Source organism: Diabrotica virgifera, chromosome 3 (genome assembly GCF_917563875.1).
Source record: "Diabrotica virgifera virgifera chromosome 3, PGI_DIABVI_V3a".
Taxonomy (NCBI): Eukaryota; Metazoa; Arthropoda; class Insecta; order Coleoptera; family Chrysomelidae; genus Diabrotica; species Diabrotica virgifera.
Window position 1 is genome coordinate 62,160,852 of NC_065445.1, and position 23,672 is coordinate 62,184,523.

At 33.8% G+C, this 23,672-nt stretch overlaps 1 protein-coding gene across 2 annotated transcripts in view; it reads right to left on the reverse strand.

Annotated features, from left to right (window-relative positions):
- Nucleotides 1-23,672, reverse strand: part of LOC126881864 (flotillin-1) — a 92,458-nt gene that overhangs the window by 36,642 nt on the left and 32,144 nt on the right. For both annotated transcript variants that reach the window (XM_050646504.1, XM_050646505.1), the window contains exon 2: nt 17,047-17,122. In XM_050646504.1, the coding sequence (XP_050502461.1) occupies nt 17,047-17,122 (76 nt within the window). The remainder of the gene's footprint in view (nt 1-17,046; nt 17,123-23,672) is intronic.

Below are 23,672 nucleotides of genomic sequence, written 5' to 3' on the forward strand. Positions count from 1 at the left end.
AAAACTATACAAAAACAAGTATTCGCATTTTACGTTTTTAAACCATTTATGCTAAACTTAGGACCTTCAAATTTCACCCAGAAACTATATAATACAGTTAAATCATACTGTGAATTTCATTAAGATCGGTTCAATAGATTTTGCAAAATAAATTTTGCAATCCAGCTTTCGCAAAAAAAAATTCATTTTTTCAAACTGGTACAGGACTGAAAATAAAGCAGATAGCAAGTTGAAATTTTTTTTACTTATAGAAGTGTACTGTACCTTTCATTTTCAATTTGCAAAACTAAAATCGATTAACCACCATGGCGTCAGGAATTTTTTTAAATAAACATTAATTATTGGTGTTGCGCGCAGGACACCGGATAGTTTGCTCTGATTGGGCATTCCAATGACCTTTGATAATAAATAAATTTGTTTATTGCAAAATAAAAACACATACTCTACCTTTGAAATAACACTTTTTTTAGCAAAAACTTTCTTTGTTCATATATTTTAACTTGAGAATAAATGTTTATTATTTTTAAACATATACAATTGTTTAAACAATATTTCACAAACAATAATAAAATTAGTTTGATTTTTGTGGAATTAAAATATTAAAATACAACAAAATATAGAGTAAGAAAATAATATATTAGATGAAGATTGGAAAAAATTTTGGTGGAAATCAACTTCATGTGAATCGAACACCGCTGTCCTGCGCGTAGCACCAATAATTAATGTTTATTTAAAAAAATTCCTGACGCCGTGGTGGTTAATCGATTTTAATTTTGCAAATTGCAAATGAAAGGTACAGTACACTTCTATACGCAAAAAAATTTCAACTTGCTATCTGCTTTATTTTCAGTCCTGTAACATTTTGAAAAAATGAATTGTTTTTGCGAAAGCTGGATTACAAAATTTATTTTGCAAAATCTATTGAAACGATCTTAATAAAATTTACAGTATTGTTTACTGTATCATAAAGTTTTGGGTAAAACATGAAGGTCATAAGTGTAGCATAAATGGTTGAAAAACGTAAAATGCGAATACTTGTTTTTGTATGGTTTTTTTCGCAAATATTGCTATTTTGCAACAAGGGTGACTATTTTTTCAACTTTTAGCTAATTCTATATTGTAGGAAATTTAATTACGCAACTTTTATGTCAGTACATCTTTTCTGGGAAATGAATACTTTTAAAGTTATAATCAAAAAACGAAGAAAAAAATCGAATTTTTCCTTCATTTTATGACATTTTAATTATTTAAATAATGTTCCGGACCTTTTTGAGAGGGAGGATAACTCAAATATTATTATTTGAGTCATTTTCAAGCAATTTCTGCAAAAAAATTTGAGTCACCTCTCAACGTCCATCTCAAAACAGATGGGCCCTGGACTACATCTTATACTGGGTTTATAAATAATTCTTGACTTCATCTCAGTGTTAATATGTCGGTTACGCCATATAGTGTTATTAAGGCATACTGCCGGTCTTTGATTTTTGTACTGATCTCGCACTGCTTTGTCCACGTCTTCATAGCTGAAGAGTGTAATTCCAAGGTATTTTATTTCCATTATTTATTCAATACTAATGCCATTGATTTCTATTTTATATATGATTGGTTCTTTTCTGAGTACTATTGTTTTGAGATTGTCATATATTAAATTCTTTTGCTTTTATGTTAAATCTGTGGACTAGTCTTTCTTAGTTTTGGGCTATCAATATTACGTCGTCTGCGTAACTGAGTATGTTTATCTTTTTGTTTCCCATTCCGACGCCGTAATAGGCATAAATAAAAAGACAAGAAAAAGAAGTTTCCCATTCTGTATCTTCTTCCTTTGTTGACGAAGTTTTAATGATTTCCTCTGATGATGATCCCCTAATTCGTTAGTTCTTGTAAAATTTTAGTGGTAAGTTTTAGGTTTTCAGAATTATTTTTATCTTCTTTTTCGAAGAGTAGAATTAGTTCGCTAGTTATCCATTATTCCGGTGTATTATTCTTTTGTCAATTAATGTTGTTAATTGTTCTGTCATTTCTGCTCCACAATATTTCAGTAATTAGTTTGGTATTCCGTCTTTGACTACAGCTTTTCTCTTCCCAGCTTTTCAAGTTTTTTCGAACTTCCTATGCACATTTACATTAACTTCTTGATGTGTGGTAATTTCTGGTGTTTTCGGTTCTAGTGTCATTTGTTGTTCCTCTGCACAGGTTTTTTTAGATAGTCAATCCATGTATTTTTCTCTATGTGTTCTGTGTTTATTAGTTCCTTTACCTCCGTTCTTATACCTCTTATAATGCGCCATATTTCCTTTTGCTGACCATAAAAATCATGTTCCACTTCTTTCAAAAAACGTTCCCACTGATCATTTTTATTCTTCTTATAAGTGCATGTGTTTCGTTTCTTATTGTCTTATAATGCTCGTATGCCTCTTGTGCCGTGGTTTTCATATATTTCAGGTAGACTTTGTTTTTTTCTTTAAGACGAAATTAGACGGTTCACTTTTGTCTTTCAATTTGGATGAAGCAACCAAATTGATCCATGTAAACATAAAAGTGAATCATTCAATGTCATTGAATGTTGTCTTTCAATGGCATTGAAAGGATTGAACATGCTCAATATTTTCACTTTTAGCGTTCAATCTTCACCGCGGTTGAACGAGAAATGAATGTGTAAACACAAGAATTGAACGATTCACTTTTTTACAGCATATTATTATGAAAGGAAGAGTACACGCCTCTGTTCTTGGAACATTTTAAAAAGTATTCGTGTCTATGGAATTATAAAACAGAGGGATATAAAAACCGAGATTGTGGTGGAAATGCTATTAAATTGCTAACTGAAGATTTGAACTTTAGAGGTATAAGGTATAACCGAAGAAGACATACAGTTGAAAATTAAAAGTATCCGTACTCGTAGGTATACTTGTGAATTAACAAAGATAAAACGATCAACCAAAAGTGGCTCCTAAGGCTTGTCTTCAATACCTATGATCGCAGCCACCAACATCGACATTTCCTTAGCTTCCTTTTATATAATTATTTTATTAAATGATCACATATTAATGCAACTACTAAACACATGACTTCATTCGAAAACATCATTCGAAGAATATGTGTTGAATGTTCACTTTTCAGATACCGTGTAAATAGCATTGCTTTCACTTCTGCTCCATTCAACCAAAGTGAATTCAATTCGGTTGAACCGTGTAATTTCGCCTTTACATTTTTCTTTCACTGTTTGTTTCTGAAATAATGAATTTATTCCATACATTTGCATCATACTGTATGTTGGTTAGTTTTACAGTGTTTTCTGTGTCTATTGTTTGGATTTCCTATTAATTTACAGAAAAATATTGAGAAGCAAGTATTTTTTTACACTTCGTACTTCGTATTTTTGATAGGTCGCCTGTAAACGACGTAAACCTACAATTTCTTCTACATTTTTATTCTTCACAAACGAGTTAGGTCTAATTTATATTAGTAGATCAACCAGTATGATATATACCCGTAATTTAAGAGTCCGCCTCCAGCGTCTGCATTTCTGTATTTCCTGAACTTTGCAAAATACTTTCATCTGTGCATTTGTTTCACAACAATTTCATAATCTCGGTACACACCCTTTCTCCTTCTAACGTAAATAAGTATAATTTCATTACTGCTCATCTGTTAAAAATATGTAATGCAGCAATAAATAAATTATTCCTTCGGGCGGTATTAAGGCCAATTGGTACGAGTGATATATTAAGCCATAAAAGAAATACAGTACTTCGAGGTAGGGCCAAAAGAAAATAGATTCATAACGTACCTACATGATGCCGTTAAGACAAACATGTACAGTGTGAAAAAAATGATGGGTAGGGTGAAGAGGGAAGAGCTGTTTGTCTGAAGTTGATCATTCAGAATTATATCTGTATTTTTGATATTGACCTATACAGTGCCGGCAAAAAAAATCTTTACATTGCCAAATAAATCATCAAATTTGAAGACAATTTGCATGCGTTCTGCCTGCGCTTGCGGGAAGGGGAGGGGGATAGCGTACTTGCGACGGAAATTGTCTGTAGTTTAAGGACCGCTTAGCTTATTTAGGGTATTCTGCGCGTTTGCACTGTAAACAGTTGGCTTTGTGCGGGAAGTCAGTGTTAAACTTCGTCTCATTTACCGCGTAAAGTTTGAGATCGTCAAATTCAAAATTGAACTGGCAATTATGGTTCGAAAGAAACTCACAAAAGAGGAGAAGGTTCGTGCTTTAACATTACTGGAGAAAGGGGACTCCGTAATTACCGTAGCACGTGATATTGGTGCTTCAAGAGAGGCTATTTATCAACTGAAACGTTGCAGCCGAACGTTTCAGGTGATAAATAGCCTCTGTTGAAGCACCAATATCACTGCTACGGTAATTCAAAAGTCCCCTTTCTCCAGTAATGTTAAATCACAAACCTTCTGCTCTTTTGTATGCTTCTTTCGACCCATATTTGTCAGCTCAATTTAGAATTTGACGATCTCAAACTTTACGCGATAAATAAGACGAAGTTTAACACTGACTTCCCGCACAAAGCCAACTGTTTACAGTGCAAACGCGCAGAATACCCTAAATAAGCTCAGAATACCCTAAATAAGCTAAGCGGTCCGTAAACCACAGACAATTGCCGTCGCAAGTACGCTATCCCCCCTCCCCTTTTCTTTCCGCAAGCGCAGACAGAACGCATGCAAATTGTCTTCAAATTTGGTGATTTATTTGGCAATGTAAAGATTTTTTTTGCCGGCACTGTATATTGTTAATTTGAAATTATTGGTCATTGAGAGAATGATTATTAATTAGCTACACTAGGCATCAAAATTAACGCACCACCTTAAAAATGGGACATTTTTTATGTCTTGTATTTCCTAAAGCTGTTGTCCGATTTTAGTGATTTTTTTAGTATATTATAGCTTTATTCTTTAAGAATATCGATGTAATAATATTATTGCTAAACAATAAAGTGTCATTGTATACCGGGTGTAACAATGATAGTGTGTTTTTTCCTCAAAGTTTGGAACACCCTGTGGAATATTCTAGCGTATATAAGATATTGAAATTATAACTTAACTGTAGCCTTAGACTTTCTTAACATTTTGCTTTTTGATTCATTTGCTTATGTGGGATAATAAAAAAGTAAGGTACTTTAACAACTAGACATGTTATTCATCAATACAGGGTGTTTCTAAATAAGTGCGACGAACTTTAAGGGGTAATTCTGCATGAAAAAATAATGACCGTTTGTTTTATAAACATATTATGTCCACAACTTCAACTTATGCCTTCATCAAAAGTCGATACCTGAAAAATGGAAAAACGCAGTAACAATACTTTTGCATAAGAAGGGAGATAAGACAGACTTAGAACATTATAGACCCATTAGCCTGCTAAACCACTTATACAAACTCTTTACAAAAGTAGTGACATCAAGAGTAGAAAAGAAGCTAGATTTTTACCAGCCAAAAGAACAAGCTGGATTTCGATCAAACTTTGGGACAAACGACCATCTGCAGGCAGTCAAGTTACTAATTGAGAAGTCAATAGAATATAATAAACCCCTTGTCCTAGCATTCGTGGATTTTCATAAAGCCTTTGACACGATAGAGCTGGATAGCATTTTAGAAGCTCTAAATGAATGCCGCATTGACTACCGTTACAGTACACTCATCTATAATATTTATAAAGAGGCAACAATGAGTGTTAAGTTACATGATAAAACCAAACAAATAAGCATAGAACGCGGCGTAAGACAAGGCGACACACTCTCGCCAAAACTATTCATAACTGTTCTGGAATATGCCTTTAAGATGCTCAACTGGGACAATAAAGGGATCAAAATAGATGGAGAAAAGTTAAATCATCTTCGTTTTGCAGATGACATAGTCCTTATAATTGATGACCTAGGAGAAGTAAAGAAAATGCTAAATGAGTTAGACGCTATCTGCTGGAAAATAGGCCTGAAAATGAACTTTTCTAAAACTAAATTTATGACTAATCTGATTCCTAGCGGACAGCTGATTATACGCGAACAAGAAGTAGAACTAGTGGAAAAGTACATTTACTTGGGTCATGAAATTAGAATTGGCAGAGATAACCAAACATGCGAAATAAAAAGAAGATTAACTCTTGCTTGGGCAGCCTACGGAGCTCTGAGAGACATATTTAGGAGCAGTATACCGATCGGTTTAAAAAGACAAGTGTTTGACCAATGTGTGCTACCGGTAATGACATATGGAGCAGAGACACTGACTCTAACCAAGGCAACAGCGTCGAAAATGCGGGTTGCCCAAAGGCGCATGGAAAGATCCATGCTGGGCGTAACTCTACGGGATAAAATAAGCAATGAAGATCTCAGACAAACAACCGGTATCGCAGATGTCGTAGAACGTATCACCAGGCTCAAATGGAACTGGGCAGGACACGTCGCCAGGCTGAAAGATTCAAGATGGGCACGAAGGCTGATGGAGTGGAGACCAAGAGAAGATAAACGAAGTAGAGGAAGGCCGCCTACACGATGGACAGATGATATCAGGCGGATTAGTAAAAACTGGCAAAAATCAGCACAAAACCGTGAAGTGTGGAAACAATTGGGGGAGACCTATGTCCAGCAGTGGACGTAAATTGGTTGGATGATTATGTCCACAAATGCTTCGTTTCCGAGATACGGGATGTTGAATTTTTTCTTACAAACTGACGATTTATTTATTGCTCTAAAATCGGTTAAGATATGCAAATGGAATTTGGTAGGTTCTAAGAGGTAGTTATTGCGCATTTTTTGACATACAATTAAGAATTTTATATGCACCTTTGGCGTGCATACGGGATGTATCTAAAATGTTTATACTATGCACGTCAATGGTGAATAAAAAATTCTTAATTGTATGTCAAAAAATGCGCAATAACTACCTCTTAAAACCTACCAAATTTCAATTGCATGTCTCAACCAGTTTTAGAGCAATAAATGATTGGTCAGTTTGTAAGAAAAATTCAACATCCTGCATCTCGGAAACAAAGCATTTGCGGACATATGTTTATAAAGCAAACGGTTATTATTTTTTCATGCAGAATTACCCCTTAAAGTTTGTCGCACTTATTTAGAAACACCGTGTATTGATGGATAATACTGTTAGTTGTTAAAGTACCTAATTTTTTTAATTATCACACATAAGCGAATGACTCAAAAGGCAAAATGTTAAGAAAGCCTAAGGCTACAGTTGAGTTTTAATTTCAATATTTTACATACGCTAGAATACTCCACAGGGTGTTCCAAACTTTGAGGAAAAAACACACTATCATTGTTACACCCGGTACACAATGACACTTACCTATTTAGCAGTAATATTATTATATCGATATTCGTGAAGAATAAAGCTATAAAACACTGAAAAAATCACTTAAATCCGACAACAGGTCTAGGAAATACGAGACATCAAAAATGTCCCATTTTTAAGGTGGTGATCTGGAGTTGTGGGATCCAGTTGGATCCAGTGTGGGATCTGGATTATACAGTCTAAGTCCAGCGATTAGCATATCGATACACCAGATCCAAAGTGTAACAAGTCAGAAGTCATTACTTACAAGAAAACAGGGTAACAGCTTGAATTGTTAAACTTTGGAATTACAATAATGACCGTTTTATGACAAAATATATGTGTGACATCTTCACTGAACGTTATTATAGAGTTGTTACCAATGAACTGTCAACACTGATGGAATGGCCCCGTCCCATTCCAACAGTGAAGCGAGATAGGCGCCAACATACAAGAGAGAGCTTCTAGCACTTCTAGAGAGACATGAGAGAGACAGAGAATTTGTCAGGTAAAATTTGCTAACTGTCAATTGGGTTGCTTACGAAAGATAGCGATTATCTTCCCTCCTTTACCTGATTATCTTCTATCTCATCCTGACGCCATTAACTTCGTTTTATGGCGATTCCATCAGTGTTGACAGTTCGTTGGTTGTTACCCTTTGTAACTCGTAAATATTGGATATTGAAGCACTTTCCAAAACTCAAAATCACTAAAATTCAGACTTGTTACTGTTTTTACCTGGCGTATCGATATTTTCATTATTTCTTATTTTATCCCCTGCCTTATCCTATACCAGGGGTCTCCAAACTTTCCAGCCTTAGGGCCATACTGATTACTCCTGTAAGTTCCGAGGGCCAAGATGGCAACACTGCATATTATTAATTTTCCTGTATTTAATTTTTTCCCGTAAAATAACGAATAATTTAATTTTTTATAAGTGTGGTAAGCTGTCAACATTATTAAGTATGTCAAATATTCACCTATTTTTGATATATTTCAATTTAATACAAGGTAGACATAAACAAACAAAATATTTCCACCAGTGGAAATCTCCAATCTCTCCCGAGATTGTCCACTAATAACATAATTATTCTTTCTACTATTTTTATTTGCAGAGATTGGAGAAACAGACTTACCTTATCATACTGCCGTACGCTGGCTTAGTTGTGGGAAAGTCCTTCAGCGCTTTTTTGAACTTCGAGCAGTGATCGAAATTTTTTTGAATGAAAAGCACCGCCCTCTTACTGAATTACAAAACAACGCATGGCTATGGAAGTTAGCATTCTATGTTGATTTGACAAAACATGTGAACGAACTGAATTTGAGATTGCAAGGAGAAAACCAGCATCTTCCTGATTTATACACTAATATCAAGTCATTCCGGATGAAATTGATACTGTTTCAATCACAACTACGAAGTAAATGTTTTTCACATTTTAAAACATGTGAAATATTCAGCCACACTACTGAGACTGAGTTTCCTATCGATTTTGCAATCGAAACTTTGAGTGCTTTGAAGATAAATTTTGATACTCCTTTCTCGGACTTTGATGCCATTGCGAATCAAATTAAGATTTTTCAGAATCCTTTTGATGCTGACATTGAAACCCTAGCCCCGGAACTTCAAATGGAAATTATTGATCTTCAGTGCAGTGATATAATTAAGAACAAATATGAAAACTCATCTTTGTTGGAATTTTATAAGAGTCTTCCACTGACACAATTTGATAATTTGCATAAATTTGCTCGTGGGCTGTTTTCCGTTTTTGGTACTACTTATTTGTGTGAGAAAACCTTCTCCAAAATGAAGTACACAAAAAATGTATACAGATCTAAATTAACTGACGAGCATCTTAAATCTCTTTTAATAATTGGTACAAGTAAAATTAGTCAACAACTACAAACTATTGTCGGTGGAAAATCTCAATTACATACATCTCATTAGCATTTCATATGTCATGTTTGTTATAAGGTATGTGTTGTTCATTACTTACAATGTATAAAATGTTAGTTGGATTCATTTCAATAATTTGTTAGTTATTATATGCTGAAGTTAAATTTACTGCATAAATTATACATGTCTTTACTCATTACCATTCTGTGTTTCTTTATCCAACTTATCACAAACATTTTATTTGCTATAAAAAATATTAAGGAGTTTTCAAGTATGTCTCCGCGGGCCGGACAAAATCTGTCTGCGGGCCGGATGTGGCCCTCGGGCCGTAGTTTGGAGACCCCTGTCCTATACTACTGGTCGGTTGTAGTCGTGGTCAATGTTCAGTTTGCCATAGACGCCATAGAGTATTTGAATGTAAAGTTCACTTGTGGTGACTGTCCCAACGAACTGTCAATACTGAGACTGTCCTGGACTGTCCTCAATTTTAGAAAAAGTCATCTCAGTGCGTCATTTGTCAGACATCATTTTGAACGTTTCTGTTAAATTTCTTAGGAACAGGAAAAATTTTATCTCCTGCTATTGCCAATAACGTAGCCCCCGATTAATTATGGTATATAGTTCAGAGAAATAAGGAAAAAAAATATCCTGTTGGTGACACAACCCCCTCCAGGCCGAAACCAAATTTTTTGAGTAGTATGGACATCTATATTAATAACCTATATGTTTCCTGCAGCCGATTTTGATGATATACATAGTTATAAACAAATGAAGATCAAAAAACGGTAAATTTTCGTTTTTTTTTTCGTCTATAACCAAAAAGTTAAGTATTTTAAACAAATTTGAGAGTGAGAAACTCATAAATCGTATAAAAAACGTCAATATGGCGTTCGCTGAATATGTCTATCCTTATTGGTTGCTTAGAAAATTGCAAAATAAATCATAAATTTTGAGTTTTTATAAATATTCATAACTTATGTAAAAATCAACTTAGAACGTTCTTATTATACGGAATGCTGAGAATTCTGGTGCTTAAATTATACCCTAAATTTCAAAGCAATTGGTCAAATAGTTTAAAAGGTATTTAATTTGTTTATCCCAAATAAATTTTTTTTGCAACGCTATGTCAGAAAATGATGAAGTTACACTAATACTTTGGATAGTTTATGAAAGAAGAAGATTTATACTATTAATTTAATAAAAAAAATGACAAAAAATAATTCTAAATACTGCAAAATTATTTTGCAAAAACATGTGAATTAAAAAAAGGGGGGGCTAATTTCGACTCTAATTGTCCTAGGACAATTGTTTTTCTTTCTAAATGTGTATAAAAAATCAGTCTTTACATATATGAAAAAATAATTTTTCTACGGGTAACGGTTAAAAAGTTATTCTAATGGTTTATAAGTAAGCAAAAAATCGACGTGTTTTTGCAAAATAATTTTACACTGTTTAACATTACTTTTTGTCATTTTTTTTTAATTAAGTCAATAGTATAAATGTTTTTCTTCCATAAACTGTCAGAAGTCTTACTGTAACCTCATAATTTTCTGACTTATAGTGTTGCAAAAAAAATGAATTTGGAATAAACAAATTAAATAACTTTTAAACTATTTGACCACTTGCTTTGAAATTTAAAATATAATTTAAGCACCAGAAGTCTCAGCAATTCGTGTAATAAAAGGTTCTAAGTTAATTTTTACATAAGTTATGAATATTTATAAAAACTCAAAATTTATGATTTATTTTGCAATTTTCTAAGCAACCAAAAAGGATGACATATTCAGCGAACGCCATATTGAAATTTTTTCGACGATTTGAGTTTCTTACTCTTAAATTTGTTTAAAATGCTTAACTTTTTGGTTATAGACGAAAAAAGCGAAAATTTACCGTTTTTTGATCTTCATTTGTTTATAACTATGTGTATCATCAAAATCGGCTGCAGGAAACATAAAGGTCATATAGATGTCCATACTACTCAAAAAATTTGGTTTCGGCCTGGAGGTGGATGTGTCACGAGAAAAATCTTATTTCTCTGGACTAATACGGTAAAAAAAGTACTGAAATTCGTATGCCTCAAATTTGTAGGTATGTGTCAGGCGCCGAAACGTATTGAGTGGTTTCCAAACGTTGTTATAACGGATGTGAATGTCGTCATAATGTTTGGTGCTTCAGTATGGTTCTCAGTTTTGCAGAAAAAATTTTTATGGTGGAGTACTATTTTCGGTCATACGGAAGAGCATGAATACGGTCCAAGCTTAAAATCAACAATGGTTTCAGCAGGACGGGACAACCTGTCACACTGCCAGGGAGTCCCTTCGAATCGAGTCCCACCAGAACTAACGCCACCAGATGCGTATTGCGTACATATAGGGAATGCTGAAGAAGTCAGACAGATCCACCGTCTGCCATTTCGAAATTTTTTCGTGCCAGAGGGCAGAGGGCATCTTTAACATCTGTTTTATCGGGAACGTGCGTCGTCGTTGTATACTAGATATATAAATAATCATAAACATTTCAATATTCATTTCAGTAGCTTATTTTGCCGCATACTCTATTTAAAACTGTTTGTCCTTTGTCTAGTGCAGTGGTTTTCAATGTTTTTGAGTCATGTACCACAAAATTCTTATAATTATTTTTGGTACCACCTAACTGAAATACCTATGGAGGTAGGTAATCTAATTAACTATAAATATGCTGGATTTTGACTGTGTTTTTACGTTTTGTGTATTACCACCGCACATAATGATATGTACCACCAGTGGTACATGTATGTATTACCACTGGGAACCCCTGGTCTTGTGTATGTTATTTGTATAGATTTTAAGTAAACGTCTATGACATTCCTTCTCTCAGAGCGAAAGTACTTGGGCAAGATTTAATAGATAACTACTGTGCTCTATATCTGCCTTTTATTAATTTGTAAAATTCATATATTCGAGTATCCAACCGTATCTTATTACCTTAAATTTTATTGTTTATTATGCTACTAAATATACTTTAGCATAAGGGTAAAGACCCTTAAGAATTTTTAGCAGATATATCTGTGTAATAAATTACATATTCGACTTGTACGAATGTGTTCATGAGAGATTTAATAGCTCCATAGAAAAGTTAAATACCGTCTTCTTTTAATCAAATGGTGCATTAAGGTTTTACCGCGCACTTAATGAATAATTATTAATAAATAATAAGGAATAGTTTAGCCGGAGTTAATGATAATGACCTTTGGAGGCATTGCCACTGACACAGGAAGGATAAATCGTTAAGAAATGCATGGATGCTTGCGATGGTTAAGATAACTGATTAGATGATATAAAGTTTATTCAGCAAATGTATTTGTTGTAGAGACTGAATGTGGACGGTTCAGAATACAAGTGAACCAAGTCCATTTTGTGTTTTTTGGGGTAATGACATGAAGTAGAAGTTGTTTGGGGCCAATAAAAGTAAAGTAAATGTCTAAGTTACTCCTGGACTTTCTTAAATATGGAATATACAGTGATGAGCGCACTAATAACCGACAAAATAACGCAGAAGATGGAAAACATATTAAGTTGTGAGATAAAAAGAAATGAACCTAGTGGAGGTGTTAAATTTAGCGATAGTAACTTATAGATTGACATTATATTGATTGTTTCCCACCTTTGTGTGGGATGTGTTTTCCATCTTTTATGCTATTTAGCCGGTTATTAGCACGCTCATCACTGCAGTATATTTTATAAAATTCTACCGTCACAGTGAGAGTTGTCATACTCCTCTGATACGTCTAAAGAAGGTGGGAAACTATGTAAAATGTAATGTAATGTTAATTTATACGTTTATAACGATCATTTTCATCTCCACTAGTTTCATCTCTTTTTGTTTCGCAATGTATTATGTTTTCCATATTTTGAGCTATTTTGCCGGTTATTAGGTTATTAGCGCGCTCATCACTGTATACTTTAAAAATTTTAACAGGTAATTTTGTTATGAATCTTTAACTTTAAACTTCTGTAACTCAAAAATAGCTAAAGTGGACTTGGTTCACTTGTATTCTGAACCCTCGATGTTTTTTCCAGACACTTATGACAACTGAATGACAGAAAAGTATTTTTGAAGTTAGTAAAATTTATTAATTTCTAGGTGAGCGCTTTCGGCTATAAAGCCATATTCAGAGTTACGCTACAATGAAGGTAAAGTTATCAGTATGTTAATTAAGGGGAATAAATTTAATCCCATTAATTAATATACTGATAACTTTACCATCAAGTTTCTTCTTCTTATTTACATTAAAAAAAAAGAATGTGTGTGTACTTTGTACGCACGTAGGAAGTTATACTTCTATTATATGATTTCTTAAAAATAAATATACTTTAAACAGTTTGTTTTAATTTTTTTAAACACCAAACTAATTTTGTGCTTACCGCTTAAAAAAATAACAAAAAGTATAGTATTGCTCCGGACTCGAACTCAAGACCTCTCGATCTCTGGCCGAATGCTATACCAAATAAGCTACGAGGACTGTGTCTGTATCGGTTCGGACGTACCCAATGACAATTCACGGTAACAAACAGACAAGTATAATAAATATACAATAAAATGTTTTAATAATACTCATCTTACTCCTGAGGAAGACAAATCCAAAGAGACAAAAATTATAATAAATATATTTACTAAAAACACTAATATATTCTTTTCACACCTTTTCTTGCACTGATATATTTATACATAACTTGAAAGATTCAGCAACTAAAGGCCATACTGTCTGTGTGCGCATGCGCGCAGTATTATGAAATTTTACTCTCAATCGCGCCTAAAGAGGTATAACTTCAAAAAAATTTGAATTCGTGTTTTCACGAATACGATAACTTCAATTGAATTTTGTTTTGGAGATTTTAAATTTTTCAAAATTTTTTGTCAAATTTCACCAGGTAAATATTCTAATTTCCTGCTTATGACAAATGTCAGTTGTCACTTTTGTAAAAAGACCATTTAGAAATAAGCATATCCTGTGTTAGTCAGTTTCTTTCATTCTACCAGCTGCCTTAACTCAAGATGGTGGGTTTTTGAACCCGACCATAATCAAAATTTTTAATGTTTTTGTAAAAGTCTCATATGCTGTTATAAATGTTTTTAACCTTTTTACAATAATTTTTAATAGACCGATTCAACTTCTAACCAAGTATTACTTAAAAATACATAAGGAAGAATTTTTTTCAAAATTTTTTTCAACACAAAAAATGAGATGAATCCCTCTCTTTTTAGTGGCAGGCAATTATCATTTGACGTAAGTTAAAACTTGCCAAAAACAGTATATTAAGGGCCAAATTTTGTTACTCGGGTGTTTTTGGGGTCGCTGAACATCAAAACCGACACCCGGAGCACCTGGTGCCCAGGGCGACTGCTAAGTCACGTCATCTTCTCAAGTTTCGAGGGGTCTCGGCACTAAATTGATGTAAACAGATTATTTGGGGTTGCTGAATACGAATACGCCATCAGAACCGACCCCTCCTTGGTACCCAGTGTTAGAGCTACGGCACGTCATCTTCTGGACTTTCGAGTGTTTTCGACAGTAAAAAATTGATATAAACAGGTAGGTACAGAAACAGAATAAAAAACCCCTAAACTCTCTTAAGTACTCAGTTTGCACCAATTTAGTGTAGAACAGCTCGAAATTCCAGATGATGACGTGCATAGCAGTCACAATTTTCAATTGAAACAAATATTTAATCAAATACTGTGTTTATATGGGTTTTCAAAAAAGATTTTTAAGAAAATTGTGTTGAAAGAGTGAAAACCGACAAAGTTAAACACGGTCTACCACGTAATTATTCAGTTAATTTTATATTAATATTTAATTCAAGCACGGAGTTTTATTGAGTTAAGGGTTTCAGTGAAAATAGTATATTATGCAACGAGCATTTAATGATGGTCATTATGAAGCGAGCATGAGGGATACGAAACGAGCAGCCTAGCGGTGAGTTTCGTATAGAGTACGAGCTTCATAATGATAATTAAATGCAAGTTGTATACACGATTTTTTCTATGATGATTTACAACAAAAATATATTCAAATTTATTTTTTTGTAACGCAAACAAATTAAGTAGTTTGTCAGTTTGACAGTTTGTTTACTATTGAGAACTGTCAAAGCGTATGTATTTGACTCGCCATTGGTCACTGCGCGTGAGCCACCTTTATCGCGATTCTATTGGTTAAAAATCTGTATCTTAATGAAAATCTGTATCATAATGAAGTTCATTATGATACGGGTAGTGAAATCATAATTGATATAATATATATTATAGGGGGTGGCCAAGCTCCTTGATAATCGAGCAATTTTTCAAAATTTGAAATTTTTCGCGAGCCGCAATTAAACAATCATTTAAAAGTGTAAAAAAGGTATTAAAATTTTCTGTCACTGTTTAGACTACACAAATTTTAAAGTAAAATAAAATGGTTTATCTCATTGATTCAAATATGCGAATAATTCTAAATACAAGCAAACTTTACCGACTGAGGATACTTCAATTCTTCATCATCCTTCCATCTTTTCCTCGAACGGCCTAATGATCTTCTACCGTCTCTCAAAAAACACTGTCTTTAGTATGTCTTCCACTAATCTTACCACATGACCTGCCCATATTATCTTAGCTTTTACATATCTTACGATGTTTTCAGTCCATACACAGTCACCAATTCGCGATTGAAACGGACTATAGAGGGCAGGTCGAATGCAAGAAAATGGCCGATATAAATGGTATAAACAAACATTCAATTGAGGAATAAAACGATACCGATTTGATTTAAAATATTTTAATGTACTCATAATGCTCAAATATACTAAAAGTTTCTTAATAGTGACCAAATTCCATTCAAATCAACAATTTTCTGGTTTGTTTATACCACTTATAGTAGTTTAAATTTATTCCACCAGAGGTCAGCTACTTTGTTTTTCATCGCGAATTCAGCTTTGCGGCCTTATCCACGCTCCTGTCAATTCATCTCTTTGAGGGCCAAGACTATCAACTCAACCGTTTTAGAAATAAGCTTCATTTTAAATCTGCAATGCAACATAATTTTTTGCATAATATCATTGTAGTAACACCCGAAAAATAAAATAACCATAATAATTTCCAAAAATGTATTGCAGATTCCTTTAAATGGAATTTGCGATGCAATGACATAATATGAGAACTTGCACAATTAATTATTATAGTTTCAAGCTTTTTTTCAAGCTATTTTTCGGGTGTAACTACAATATTATGCAAAAAATTATGTTGCATCGCAGATTTAAAATGCGTTTCGAAAACGGTTGAGTTTAGCGAGATGAATGTATTTTTTTAAGTACATAATCATATTAAGAGAATAAAAGTTTTGATGCAAAAAGTATGTAGAGTGGGAGATAAAAAAATAGAACTTATTAAATGAGCGCTGAAAGACGTATGTGGCGCCCTCTGGCAATATATAATTTTTGATGGCGAATTTAGATTTCTCGTCCCAAAAAAACCCGGCTTACCAAATTTCGTGTTGTTATCCTGTGTCTGTCAGGAAATATAAGAATAAATAAAATAAAAGTTTAACTTTGACACCCTGTATTTCGGTTATTATCAACTTTCGTAATAAAGACGTTAGCTGAAATGGACCTATTTTAAGCTGAGGAATATGTGGTTAAAAGCTATGGCCCATTCGTTACCAAATACCCTGTATTTCTCATAACTTAGGCCCTAAACGTTATTTACCTATAAAATACCCAATTAAAATAATTAACCAAGGATATGTCTAAGATATAAAATATATCCAATATCTACCAACAAACAATAAAAGTCAAGCGAGTAAAACATACTTTTATCTTGATACGAACCTTTGTATTTTTTGTATGGAGGGCCAAACAAAAGCTCGACCTCCGGGCACTAAGAGTGGCTTGCTGTAACAACATCCTGTAACAAACAAAAACAAATTAACTTCTAAATACCAAGCAACAAGCTCTAAGCGCATTTCAATTAATCCCACACAATGAGCGTCTTTATTTGAGCTTGCAGGGGTGGCGGCCACGGCCAGCAAGTCAAGATGGCGCAATGTTGATACATGTATCAGTTATATAAAAGCATCGGAAAAGTCTAGGGATATTTTATACCCCTAGACCATTAATAAAATTAATAAGAATAAATTCACGTGATCGTTTAATTTCAATTGAATGTGTACAGTTTCTCATCCTGTATATTTTTGTGAGTCAAACATAACGGCAAAAGTGATAACGAATACTTGACAAAGCTTTTTACAGGAGGAGAAAACTATAGGTTTTATACTGCAGTACATAGTCTGCTAGTTTCAAGTTTTTTCATGCTATAAAGTTCTTGTTTACTTATATATACAGTTTGTCCCTGTAAGTTGTATCCATATGGAAAACTTTTTTATTATTAATTTTACGAAAAAAAGTTATTCGTCATAAGAAGCTCTGCATGGTCCAAAACCTAAGATTTAACCATCAAATATCAAATTTTTTGAATATTATACGAGGTATGTCAAAAAGTTTGAATTTCGCTCAAGAGTAAAGTAACTTTATTTTTCACAATATTGAAAATTGCTATTATAAAAAGTTGTTTGGAATTAAAAACTATATTCTAGTATGCAATTACATCCTTCTAATTGAACTAACATTATTTTCAGTTATTTCAATTCAGATAACTATTTTATTATTAATTTTACGAAAAAAAGTGATTCTTAATAAAAAGTTCTGCATGGTCTAAAACCTAAAATACAACCATCTTACAGTTGAGTCCGCGAGTCTTTACCCGTCCGTCATCATTTAAAGCATACGAAATAAGTCGGAAATTTACTAAACGCAACGGCAAGTGGATATTATTCCGATCACGGGTTATAGTATAAAATTTGACGTTATCAAATAAATAGAATTTCAAATTTAAGTTTTGCTTTAAAATTTTGGTGCATAATTACAGCTACATTTGTAGTAGCTTAATAAATTATTTTATTATCATTGATTAATAAATAAATAAACAATTTATAAAAGAATTCAATAACATAATATTATTTTCTTTTTGTTATTTTATTCACTTTGGCGGAACCTTAAACACAAGCATTTGTGATGTTGGGGGTTGCTGGACGAAGACACTCCCGAACAAACAAACTTAAACTTTCTACATATCTTTATTCTTACAAGGTTAAAGGTACAGTTACAACTACGTCGACCGACATTATAGTTAGGATAGGTCAAGGTGACCCATATCTCGGTAACTATATCCCCTGACCACGCGCCAGCAGAGTTCAGCGAACACACTGATACAACAATGAATGTCTCAGGTACTCGACCTTCCCACTTATATCTTATTATATTAAAAACAATGCCCATATGTATTACCATATATGGTTATGCTATACGTATTTCAATAATGACGTGTGCTGTGTTTGCAGTCTTGCGAATGAGTTGAATACTTTGAACTTTGCTACTATCGTAATAAATTATACAAATTGCAACTATAATATTGACCTTATTCTTATAACAAATAAATTAGGAAAATTCCGTGAGGGTTGTCGTGTACCATCACATCTCTCTGGGCGGGGAAAAGATGAAAGGGAATTTCAGTAACAATTTCCTTTCATCTCTATTTTATATTATTTATGCTGACTGACGTCTCTCCTTTATAAGAAAATTAAACAAACATATTAAAGAAAATGAGAAAAGAAAAAAAATGAGATATATAAATATTTACACTGAACCTTAAGTACTAGTAAAAGTCTTATGGTGGACTATTATTACACTTTTACACTATAACACTTTTCAGTACTTATTCTTTTTATATATTATACAGCTTAACGTTATTCTTATGTATGACTACTTGTTTACCCTTTTTCTCAATAATTACGTTAGGCGTTTCATCTTTAATTACGGTATATGGACCCGAAAACAAACAGTTAAGTTTTGTGTTTGGCTCCTTTTTTATTAATACCTTATCTCCTGGTTTATAAGTTATTTTACTCGTTTTGGCATCATATATTTTTTTTTTGCTGTGTTTTGTATGTGTTAGTGTTTCTCTGGCCTCCTTTGCGGCTACTTGTAGTCTGTATTTCAGTTCCATGGGATAGTCGTCAAAATTATACAGGGGTTCTATTTCGTTTTGAACATTTGTCGGCAGTCTACATATTTTTCCGAACACTAATTCGAACGGAGTATAACCCGTTGCTGAGTGTACTGAAATGTTATACGAAAAACAGAAATATTGCACCCATGTACTCCAATTTGTAGGGAATTTTGATAGTTGTATCCTAAGGTACGCATTTAAATGTTTGTGAGTATTTTCTAAAGCTCCTATTGTTTCGTGGTGATATGCTGTTGAGTTTAGTTTCTCTATTTGCAATAATGAGCATGTTTCCTTAAATGTTCTTGCCATAAACTCTGAGCCTTGGTCTGTGACTATTTTTCTGGGTACTCCATACCTCAGAATAAAATTTTCTACCAATGCCTTGGCTACTGTTTCGGCTTCTTTGTTCTTTATTACATATCCTTCTATGTATTTACTTAGCTCACATTGCAGTGTCAATATATATCTATTCCCACTGTCATCCATCTCAAATGGTCCTACTAGATCTATAAATATTGTGTCGAATGCGCAGGTGGCAGTCGATGTGATAGTTAGAGGTTGTTTGGTTATGATAGAATGCTTATGTCTTTGACAATCGTCGCATCTCTTCACAAATTCCTCGATATCTTTTCGTAAACTATTCCAAAAATAATATTTCCTTATATTTTTGTACATTCTATTTATTCCGGCATGCCCTCCTGTTGGTAACATGTGAAAATCATTAATTATAATTCTTCTTAATTTTTCATCTGCTATATTCTGTTTGTCTTGTACTATACATATTTTGATATCTCTTTCTTTAAATATTTTAGGATCCTTTCTTATCTCTTCAATAATTGGCTGATTCTTATTATTCTTTACTAGTACTAGTTCCTTTATATTCTTTTGTGCGCACATTTGAATCAAGGCTCTCAACGATGCTCGTAGCGCAGACGTTGATCGAGGTTCTTGATATGTCGAGTTTCTCAACGACGCTCGTAGTGCAGACGTTGATCGAAAATCTCGAATCAGATAAATAATATCGTCTTCTTCATTGTACAATATACTACTATTTGTATTTTCTTCAGCCGAATCTAGCTTCATTGTTTTGCAATCGTCCTTGTCTATCAGTTTTACCTCTACCGCACTTTTCGGGAATTTCAACAATTCGACTACGTCTGGTTGATCAGTCCATTCGTTCTTCGAATCGGTGATTTCCTCCTGCTTTTTCGTTTGTGCTCTCGTCATCACTAATATACTTTTCTCTGAGTCCTTATTTAGTTGCTTTAGTTCTTCTGATGTAACTTCTATTCGTGATAAGGCGTCAGCTGTTACATTTTCAGCTCCTTTCACGTATTTAATTGTAAAGTCGTATTCTTCTAACTTCAATCTAAATTTGGTTAATCTGCTGGAAGGGTTTGTCATACCAAATAGGTACACCAATGGTCGGTGGTCTGTCAAAATAATAAATTCTTTCTGTAGAAGGTAATGTCTCCATTTAGCAATGCTCCATACTATTGCCAGTAATTCTTTTTCTATCGTAGGATAATTCATTTCCGCTTTATTAAGTGTTCTACTGGCATATGCTACCGGTTTGTCATTCCCGTTTGACAAAGTTGCTCCTAGTGCGATGCCAGATGCATCTGTCCGTAGAATAAACGTGTTCTCCTCCGATAAATCTGGGAATTCCATTACGGGGGGGTTTGATAATGACGTCTTGAGGCTTTCAAAAGCTTTTTGGCATTCTGTTGTCCACTCAAATTTTACATTTTTCCTTGATAGTCTATTTAGAGGTGCGGCTATTTCTGCAAAATGATTGATATGTTTTCTGTAATAATTTGCAAAGGCTACGAATCTTTTTGCTTCTTTTGCATTTTGTGGTATTGGATATTGTTCCAATGCGGTGATCTTTTCCGGATCTGGTGCTACACCTTTATTCGAAATCTTGTGTCCTAAATATAATAGTTCTTTTTTCATAAACTCGCATTTAATTGGATTTAATTTCAGATTTACTTTCCTTAGTCTCTCTAATACCTTCACTAAATTCTGATTATGCTGTTGTAGACTGTTGCCAAAGACTATCAAATCATCAAGATATATAAACATGTTTTCATAATTTAAACCTGACATTGCCATAGTCATGGCTCGTGAGAAACATCCTGGGCTTGTCTTTAACCCCATCGGAAGTCGTGTCATTTGATATTGACCTCTATCGGTTGCGAATGCTGTGTACGGTCTGGACTTAGAATCGAGTTCTATTTGGTAATATCCTTGGTATAAATCTAAATGTGAAAAATATGTTGCTCCTGATAAAGCGTCTAGGATTTCTTCTATGCATGGTAATGGAAATCTGTCATTCTCAATTTTGTTGTTTAGTTGTCTGTAATCTATCACAACTCTCCATTTCTTGTTTCCATTTTCATCGTTTTTCTTTGGCACTATAAGTAGTGGAGATGAGAATTCTGATATTGCATTTTCAATAATCCCGTCTTTTAACATTTTGTCTACTTGTCTATTTATTTCCGTTTTTTGTCCGTGTGGTAATCTATACGGTTTTGTATAAGCAGGTGATACTCCTTTTTGCAATTTTATTTTTGCTTTGTATACGTCCGTCGTTGTGCATGGATCGTTTTCTAAGAAAAACACATCGGAATATTTTACACATATTTTTTCTATTGCTCTTTTTTCCTCTAGCGATAAATTTTTTGTGTTTATTATATTCAAAAGTCTTTCGGCACGACTCACCGATTGTTTTGATTCTCCCATGTGGAAAACGTCGAACTTGTCTAATCTTTCGACCTTCGGTCTAAAATTCTTAACAATTATTTCTCTATCATTGATATTTAATATCCTTATTGGTATTTTTCCGTCGACTGGTTTTGAGACTGTTCCTGCCGAGAAAATTCCTTCCGCTATCTCCTGTGGTATAGTTACAAAATCTCCGTAGTGTGTCCCGATCTCGAAAAAAAATAATTTTTCACATCTCCTAGGTATTATTATCGTATAAATTTCTCCCATAGATAGCATTTTAAAATCTCTTCTCATTCCTTCTACATGTAACGATAATTTTAAGGATTCGTAATCTATTGTAGCAAAATATTGGTATAAAAAATCGCTACCAATAACCCCATCGACTTTATTTGTGAAACTCTTCATAACTGCAAATTCCTGTGTCAACGTTATCTTCTCTGAGTTATCTAATATTTCAAGGTCACACAATAAGGTTCCCCTTGTATATATAGTTTTTCCGGTAACACCTCGCAAGCTAATACGTCGGGTTTTGTTTATGTCGGTGTAGTTTTTATCTAAACATTCTTCAAATAAAACGCTGACTGTTGCGCCAGTGTCAATTAATAGTTTTTTGCGTTTTCCTCTGTAATAAACATTAATATAATTTAATCCACTTGCTGTGGAATTATCTGCCTCCATTTGATGGGCCACGAAAAAAATCTACTTCTTGTATTGTGCTTGTGTGTGGTTGCTCTTGGCGGGGCTGCTCCTCTGTTGCGAAATATGCTCCTGGTGAATTTCTGTTGCTGGGGTTTCTACCTTGCGACCAATTATTATTTCTCCCTCGATGACCATGTCCTGCTCCTCTGTTTCTTTGAGACCTACCTCTGTTATGATATTGTCTTACTTCGTTTCCATTTGTATTTCTATTATTATATGTCTTGTTACCTTCTTTTCTCCTGTCAAAACTATTTTTGTATCCGTTTGTTGTATTTCTTCTTCCGCCTCTATATGTTTTATTCATGTGGTACATTCCTGCAGTTTCCGTTCGAGTTAGCGATTCTTCGTTCTTTGCGCTTGTTATCGCTTCCGCTAAAGTGCTAAAGTTCTTGGCTTTCAAAATTGTCTTTATCTTGTCATTTTTTAAACCGTTAGTAAACACGCTTATTGCAATTTTTTCGTTTACTTTGGCCAGCACTTCTTCTGCATCTCTGTTTCCCTCTGCTTGTGCTATTGTTAATTTAGCCATGAGCTCCTCTAAACTTCTTCCAAATTTTTCTATTGACCTATTCTCTTGTTTCGCTGAGTTGATCTCCGCTGACAGAACAGGGATAGATTGTTTTACTAGAAACTTTTCTTTAATATCGGTTATTAGTGCCGCGTTTGAGTTGTAAGTGGTCTTCAGTCGTAATTTTGCTGCTTGCGTTAGTTTCACCTTCAACAGGTACTTTGTTAGTTGCGGTTTTCCTTCATCATCTAAAAATTCATCGTACAGTTCAATTGCGTCTATGAATGCTCTAATTGATTCTTCGGTGTTTCCTATGTGAGGGATCAGGTTCCCTGCTGTTTTCAGTTCGAATTTCTCTCCCATCTTGTCGTTGTTATGTTCAACTTGTCTTTTCCGTAGTTCTGTTTGGACTTTTCCGATCTTTTCTCCAATTTTTGCAATAATATCTGCAAT